General features: G+C 38.1%; 1 protein-coding gene across 9 annotated transcripts in view; it reads right to left on the bottom strand.

The window, feature by feature from the left end:
- Positions 1 to 586: 586 nt before the first annotated feature.
- Positions 587 to 8,661, bottom strand: part of WASF3 (WASP family member 3) — a 74,672-nt gene continuing 66,597 nt past the window's right edge. For 8 of the 9 annotated variants that reach the window (XM_056329440.1, XM_056329444.1, XM_056329438.1 and 5 more), the window contains 3 exons: positions 5,871 to 6,134; positions 3,902 to 4,272; positions 587 to 3,178 (listed from right to left, as the gene is read on the bottom strand). In XM_056329440.1, coding sequence (XP_056185415.1) covers positions 3,021 to 3,178; positions 3,902 to 4,272; positions 5,871 to 6,134 — 793 coding nt within the window. In that variant the 3' untranslated portion in view covers positions 587 to 3,020. Of the gene's footprint in view, positions 3,179 to 3,901; positions 4,273 to 5,870; positions 6,135 to 7,005; positions 7,173 to 8,661 lie in introns of all 9 variants that reach the window. The other variant, XM_056329447.1, reaches the window with a different exon arrangement.

Here is an 8,661-nt window from a genome sequence, read left to right as displayed (position 1 = left end):
GCTACTATATTACACAATTGGTTTATGCAAGTTCATCCCAGTATGATGAAAAGCCTGTCCTGTCACCATACCAGGTTTTAACCTGACTACAATTAACAGATCCAATTAAAAAATATTCTTCTAGTAGGCAGACCTGGGTTTGCATTTTACAAAATTGTGCTTGGTGTCATTAACCTACAAAGACTCTTTCTTACTAAAAAAAGTGGGGAAGGGAACTTGCTAATACATCGCATACATTCTGCCATGTTCTTTCTGGAAGCAAAGTTGCTGTTTAATGCATTGCACTGAAAAATAAAAATTAAAGCTGCCTGTGAGGAAATTAATACCTGTTTACAGCACCTAAGAACTTCAGCCTGGAGCTTGAATCAGGGTTGCAAAAGAACAAAGTAGTAAGCATGTTAGGAGGAGCAGCAATACCTTAAAGAAGTCTGGTTTTGTAGACTCCAGCCTCTATCCCAGTAAAATCATGGTTCCTGGGATCACAGGTAGCACTTGGAAGCGTTACACTTTCATTCCCATTATTTATCGATAAGGGATAAGGATTTTGCTATTAATCTTACTAATCTAAGGAAAGAAACACAGGGGCTCAAAAGTGAGATTTTATTCATATTTGTTACTTACAACCGAAAGTATGATAAAACTGATAAAACCAGCCTAGAATAACATTAGTTTACGTCACTAAATTCAATTCACATTTTATTAATAAAATATTGAAAAGAAAATGACAACATTGCAGGTCCAGAAAAACAGGTTGGCTACTATGACAGAAAAATCTACACAATCTTAACTGGTCACAACTGATAGCTTGTTTAATGTTTATTATTTAAAATTAACACAAATTGCAAAATTTTAGACACCCAACTCCTGTGCTCATAAAATATATCTTCTGTCATATCAAATTTCAGTAGACTGGAAAGAATTTTTTGCTGAGATATTTCATTTCAGCACGTATTAAAAGAATACTGAGCGTATTGTCCCTACCTATACGGCGATGTAACACTGCAGTCCCAGTTGCACTTTTAGCCTACTAGTCCAAAGAAACATTTTGCAAGCCACTGCGCAATCACACCGTGGTAAGAACAAACCATCTCATACAGTGATGAAATCCACCGTCATGCTATGGCCTAAATTCTGTCCTGTGTGGTGGACACACAGACCTCGGACTCCAGGACACAAAATAAAGCAGGCAGCAGCTCTGTATTTTAAGGCAAAGACAAAACCAGCTCCAAGCGAAATGGAGATTAGTCCCTTCAGCTGCCACCGATTACCAAGAGCTGTAGCTGCTCACCATTATGCAGAGATTGGTCCTACTTTACGTGGTAGATTTTAACACCCGCGTTGAGGCAGCATGTTACCACCCCAAAGACAGCCACCACAGACTGAAAAATCATATGCAAATTAAACAGCAATGCAGTAGCCAAGAGTTTGCATGCAAACATCATGTCAGACTTACATTCTCAGGACTAAAACTGTTAATCATGTAGAACACAGGTTAAATAATTATCTTCCATTTCTCTTTTTATTTTACATACTTTTTTTTTTAACAGATGGGGCCTCACAGAACAAAGGAGCTTTACCAAATGTTAGACCTGGAATTACACAGACTTCAGTTACAAAGATTAAAACTGTAATCTGGTAAGGAAAGAACTCTTCCCCTGCTATGAATATATTTTTTAAAGCCTCATTAGGCAAAGCAGCAGCCTGACTCAGTCCAGGAGAGAGAAAAAAAAACCCAAACCCCCATTTTTAATACCATACTGCGAAAAAAGGAATTGGTTTTAAAGAAAACAGACAGCCAAAGCAGACTGTATGACAGCAACTGTTCCTAGGGAAGGAGGGGAAAAAAAAGTGTGTATCTATGGCATAGTACCTAAACAACCATTAAAACTGCTTTAACTGCTGATGTTTTATCAATGGGATATACTGGGAAAGAAATACATTCAAAGTAATAGTAGTTTTGAGTAAACATGCTACAGGAAACCTAAAACGACCTGTCATGTACATGTACAAATCAACAACAACAGAACTTATTTACAAACATCTATACCTACAGGCATAAAGACCAAGTTTAATAGTTGTGAAATGGATCTGATTGCTAGATCTGGACTGTTCCAATCTTTAGTAATAACAGAGTAACATTTCTACACTGCAATAACCGTATGGCTTTAATCAGGTCTATCCTGAAGTCTTTGCATCTAGTTGATCTGTATCATAAAACTGAACAGCTCTACAGGTAGTTTAACTTTCATTTGTAACACAGACATGCATTTGCAGCCTACCTGAGACACCCAGCACCCTACCCAACAAGCAGCCAGCAACCTTAGAGCTGGTACTGTTACAAACCTATCCAGTCTGCTCAAAAAAAAAAGTTTATTTTGGATCACGTGGATTCATTCTTCAAAGCATATTTCATCAGCTGCTTCATTTTTAAGATAAAAAGAAAGATTATAGAAAAACAGTTCTGTATGCAAAAAAACTAAGCCCAGAAGTGAATAAAAATAGACTAAGGTGGGCATAATTAGTAACTAATAAAAAAAGCTAAGTCATATTTATGGAACTCAACACTTCACTCGGTCATATAGTTAACTGCTCTCAAAGACTAACAACCAGACCAATTCACAAGTACCTAAGTTGCTTACATAATTAAAAGAGTAAGACGAAAAGTCAAAAAAATATATTTTATCCCTTCGAGATCAGGAAAGTAAAATAAAATGCTGGTTCTGTAACAGTGCAACAACTGCAGCATATTTTGCACGCAGCACATGATTTGCTACATTTAGTGGCACTTAAGTATTATGCGGTAAATACTGAAAGTAAGACAAGTTTCTGATCTGCATAAGCATAATCACATCATTATTTACCAGAGTTGCTAAGCTACAGCATTCTGAGTAATACCAATTCAATTTTAGCACTTCGATCACTAGCCTTAATACATGTCAACGTCCTGCTTTACATCTTGCTAAGGAAGCAGTCACTGAAGCCAAGGATTTAATGAACTTGCCACTGGGCTTGGACCAGGTTCAATCTGACCAATCGTTCTCGTCAAACTCTGAATCGTCATCAGAATCACTGTATTCCACGGCAATGCGTCTTGAAAGGATGGTTGCCACATCGTTTCCAACAGGCTCTCGCTTTGCTTCTTGCTCACGTTGCTCCTGTACCTTTTTCAGCTGGATTCCTGTAAAGACAATCACTCTGAGACAAAGTTTTCTGCACAAGAGATTTTACATTTCATATTGTTTACTGGTGAGTTTTGTCACAATATATTCTAACAATATATTCAGGAAAAAGAAGGGAAAAAAAATCATTGAGTTAGAGAGCTTCCCTAAGCAAGGAAGGGAAGAAGACAAAAAAGGTAGATTGGAATCCATTTTCAGAGCCTGAATACTTCTAGACTTTTAGAACTGTCAACAATATGTTAAAATATTCAAGACTGTACAGGTCCTTTTGATCCGAAGATGAAAGTTTTCGTAATTGTATTTGGAAATACCATTAGACCCACAGCTCCATATTGTAAGCGAAGTCAGGAACAGCCATTCATCAACGGTGAAAGAGTCAGCGGGCTGAAGCCTGCTGTTGGGATAACTCTGTTGTTCTGAACAGAAACAAAAATCCATGTACATCTACCGGCTGCTTTATGCAATGAACACAAGCACTGTTTTCATTTGATTATGTCCCCACAAACACTAGCACGTGTTTGTCAAAGCTGCACATTTAGGCATTAGAAAAAGATTCAAAGACAGGGCTGACAAATGTTAGCTGTGTGGTACCGGTGGTTAACTAGGCTGTCAATGACATTTGCCCAGGCGGGAACAGAAGCCATGAAACTCAGATGACTGGAAAACACAGTGCTTTCATTGAAAAAAACCCACAAGTATCTGAACCTCACACGCCTACTTACCCATTCGAATGGCAGCAAGAAGATCGCTCCGTGCATCACTTACTGGCGGCTGCGCAGGCTCGTGACGTTTTGCCTCTGTAACTGGAGGGGCATGCATTGGGGAGGAAGAGAGGGACGAACCTGCTGCAGGAGGGCCTGGAGGGGGAGGAGGGGGACCAGGAGGAGGAGGAGCAGTGACAACGAGCCCACTAGAAGGAGGAGGATGAGTAGCTGCGTATGTAGAGCCAGTCACCAGTCCAGAATGGGAAGGCGGCACAGGAAGCTGAAGGGGACTAACAAATGCAGTTTGTGCTGAAGGAATCATAGGGGGAGGAGGAGGAGGGGGAGGACCAGCAGGATTGTAATAATCCACCATCTGAGCTGGAAGCATCCTATATAAAACAGAACAAAAACATTTAATGCATTGAAAGTTAGGCCTTACAGAATCATCACCCCTTAAACTGCTCTCATTCACCCACCCTCAGCTAAAACAAAAATCAAAAGGAATTTAAACTGCTGAGTTGAATATGCAAGTGATTATAAACATATGAATTGTCGATTACTGGTAACACATTGAGATTTAAGGCAGATGACAAAGTTAAAGGTAGTGTCCTTTCAGCACTCCACGAACAAAGTCAGATTTTTATCTTAATACTCTTGCCTAGTTAAGTGTAAAGTTGTATTTGTTACTAAATCTCTATCTGTGAGAATATTAAGTACGAGGCCTATGACAAAGAAGGGACCAACAAAAACTGTAGACTACACGTATCGCTTCCACAGAAGACCAAGTGTTAGAACAAATATTAAAGAGATAATAAAAGATGTAGGCATGGAGGACAATGGAAAATACGAATGGGAAGATTTACCCAAAGGTATATCATGCATCTCATGTGCTTCTTTAGTGAAGGTTATCAATTTAAACATTATTTAATTAAATTGATATATTTGATTGATACTTTGAGGAGGAGGAACAGGGAAAAGCTAATTTCTTTGTTAAAATGTCATTAGAAGGATTATTGAGCAGAAAAAATGGGAATTAATGTAAGAGTTATGAAGTCGGTTAAGAACTAGATATAGGAGATGGGAGTTGAAGGGAAGTTACTAATGACATTCAGTGATACATGTCAATGTATGACAACTGTGATACACTGACAATGGTCATGTACCTGGGGACTAAGCACAAGTATTTCTGTTATAAACTGGAAATAACATAGAAAATGCAGGTTGGAGCAGTCAATCATAGCATAACTGAGTCATCTACAGCATGATACAGTCATGAATCAGGCAAATGCTACCCCCGGACGCATCGAGTGAGGCTGAAAAAACTTGGCTTGCTTAGTTTAAAGCAACACAAGCAAGAATGATTACAACTTTTCTGGGGTTACAGCTTGAAAGCCTAAACTATTTAAGCAAAAGAACAGAGGCACAGACTGGTTAGAAAACAGGTGTTTTCTTGCTGTTGGAGAGCAAGTACTCTGGAGAAGCCTTCCTTCAGAATGCATTCAGGTCAAGTATCTACATAGGAATTTGATAAACTCATATCTGGAATTATGGAGGTGTCTGTGGCAGTAAGGCATTCAATCTGCATCTGAAGGAGATCCCTTCCAACTGTTATAAGCCCCTTTAAAAAGTCATTTCAGGGATTCAACATGGACTGCCACATTCATCACATTCAGCAATACTTCATCTGCATGTTTCCTGAAGTTCAAAGTATTATTCAAATTATACTATAACTGTTTTCCACTTTACAGGAAAATTATCGCCTTTTTAATATTTTACAAGTATATTGATTTCACCACATTCAATGCATGGTTCATCATTTCTGCCTTCATTATTTCTTCACTTAATTTTTTATTCTGTCCTCCCCAGGGAGATAACTAATGTCTTTGGGGTCTTTTTGTGTGTATGCATTATATGTTATGATGGTTATGAAAAACATGCAACCCTCTAGTTCTGTCAAGAATCCACTGGAATAAATCAGGAGTTTTACCCATATTCTGCTGGTACCACAGGTACTGAGCTATGTTGGCCATCTGAAGGCTGGGGTGGAGGTGGAGGTGGTTGTTGAGGTCTGTTTAAAGTAGCATGTCGTACAGTGGTGGAAGGTGGTCTGTATTCATGCTCATGGCTTTGGGATGCTGCCATGTACTGCGGACCATCTCCTGTTCCATATGAAGGCATTGCTATCTGCTGATGGAGGGAATGATTCGGAGTAGCAGGATAAGAATAATCTGTAACATCAGATGCATGGGACCTAAAATTAAAGTAAATGGATGCAGAACAGATTATGTGAGTGTAACCGGGCATTATCTAAATAGCTCACAAGAAAAGCTAGGAAGAATGCAATCAGAACTATTTTTCTTGCAACAGGACTCCCTGATTATCAAGCACCATTCCCTTGTAAGTCCACAGAAAGCACAAGAGCAAATGCAACAACAACAACAAAAAAATCACAGTTCAGTTTAACATGACTTGAAAATAAATTAGTCTGACAGGTCAGCATACAAGGACTGCAATTGAATGTTTTCAATATTTCAGCACACTAGCTGCATGCAGCATGTCCTTCTATACTGCAGACTTTTAAAAAGGCAAAGAAACATTTAGAGCTTTCTCCAGATTTTAGAGTTCTTCAGTAGCCACAAAGTGGCATATTGGTTTTGTCAATGATTTTGACAGTCCATTGTTTGAAATCGTAATACTTACCAGGCCTGCCTTACGTTAACAACGGCAGTAGAAAAAGGAAAGTGATACTGCAAGCACTCACAATTATGCAGAAGAATGTATTTTACCAAAGCAAAGAAAACCAATTTCAAAAGTTAGAAAATGCTTTTTATTGTGTTTGCACAATTAATTTTGCTGGAAAGGCTTAGAGAAACTGGGAAATGTAAATATTAGTTGAGCAGAGAGTTCATAAAGATACAAAGTCTAGGATGCTCTGTCAAATAAGCCCAAGAGAGGGAGCAAAAGAATCTCTTCATCCCATTACTGCAAATAGTTGGTTTAGTAATGAACAATCGTGCAGCCTGGCTTTTAGTGAACACAGTAAACTGATGCACTTATCTGTAAGACTGGAAGCAAGGTAAGCAACAAAAAGCCAGGGCTTTGAGTAAAACAAAATGACAAACCCTTTGGGCATTTTGTCCTCTTTCATGCTTCCTGCCTGTTCCATTTTCTTTGCGTCACTCATGAACTCAATACCCATTTTCCTTCTCTCCCACTCTTCTTTTCTTGTTCTCACTTTTCTCACATTAATTTGCTGGTTTCTGTTTGGATTCAGCTTGTGTTTCTCTCTCTGAAGCACAATAAGTATAACAAATAGATTGTAAATTGCCAGTCTGGACACCTGAATGTCAACGTTTAACGCGTAAGTTTTACAATTAGCAAGCTAGAAGAAACATGAGCCTTTTTTTCACTTTAGCATTAAAAAAGAATCACAATATAGCCAAATGCACTTTTTTGGGACCTTATAGATAAAACACTGATCGTACAGTAGCTGTCAGCATAAAAATGGCTCTGAAACCAGTACTTACTTCTACATGTATGGGTCTTTTCTGTAGCTTAGTTCCTACAGCTAAGACTACCCTAAGATAAAAATAGAAAGCCTTTCTTCTCCATCTCACCACCACTCACAAAATTAATCCTTCATGCATGTGAAACACAGATTTCAGGACTCAGTCACTGATATTTGATTCACTGAAATTTATAGTTCTCTATACATCATAAAATTTGAAAAGCTTATATAAGTACAAGACAAGCCATACCACAACATCTGTATCGAATATAATAACGCATCCTACAATTTCTGCTTAAAAAATTCTACAGGTTGCAAATATTATGGGTATTTGCAAACATCCAAATACAACATGCTGACATTGCTGGGAGATAAAAAAAAAAAATAATCACTTCAATTATTTAGACTCAGGAATCCTGGAAGCAAGGTATTAAGGGTAGAAAAAGACTTAAAATACGTGAAACGGAACTCATGATGAAAAAAATCCACGTCCTGCACTTGACAGTTGAACATCAATGTAATTTTACCATGTCAACCTATGGAAAGTTTTGTCAGTCTGCAATATTTCATCAAGACTAACAGGAGTCAGTGTTTTGCATTAGAAACTGAAAAAAAAAAAATCGGTCATTAAAGGATCTTAGAGAGAGTGGGTCCGAATATATTATTTAAACAACAGCTGCAATTTAATTTTTTTGTTTCAATTACAGTGGACTAAAGAGCCACACTTTTTCAGCGGTGGCTACTTCCTCAAAATAGCCATTCAACAATTTAAACACTAAATTGTCACACACTTTTTCCAGTAGATTCTATTGATTCCTAATATTACTGTTAGCAACTAACGATGACAGACCAAGGAAATAAAGTGGGAAAATCCTCTAGTGAGACCAGCTTAGTGAAAAAACTTCTGTGCACACCAGGATTAGGTAAACCCCACTGAGCTCAAAGGGAGTCTCAGTCAACAAAGATGAATTCTGCTGTGTGCCCCTGAGCAGAGATCCCTGCTATTTCAAGCAATAACGTTGCATCTGGTTTTGTAGCTTGCTTTGTAGACAAATTTTACACCAATAAAGCTGAACTATTCCCCCATTAAAGCATTCTGTTAAAAGCAAAAGTATGTTCAACTGAGTAGATTAAAGAAAAGTACTTATTAAACTCTCAGCAGTGTAACGTGACAAACTAGACACGAAGAAAGAGGTACCAACATCATCTGGCAGACACAGACTTAAATGCTTTTGTGACTACAACTACTCATGATCAAATATAAAGCATG

This window comes from Falco biarmicus, chromosome 2 (genome assembly GCF_023638135.1).
Source record: "Falco biarmicus isolate bFalBia1 chromosome 2, bFalBia1.pri, whole genome shotgun sequence".
Lineage (NCBI taxonomy): Eukaryota > Metazoa > Chordata > Aves > Falconiformes > Falconidae > Falco > Falco biarmicus.
Note: the sequence above shows the minus strand (reverse complement) of the source record. Positions and strands in the feature narration are given on the sequence as shown.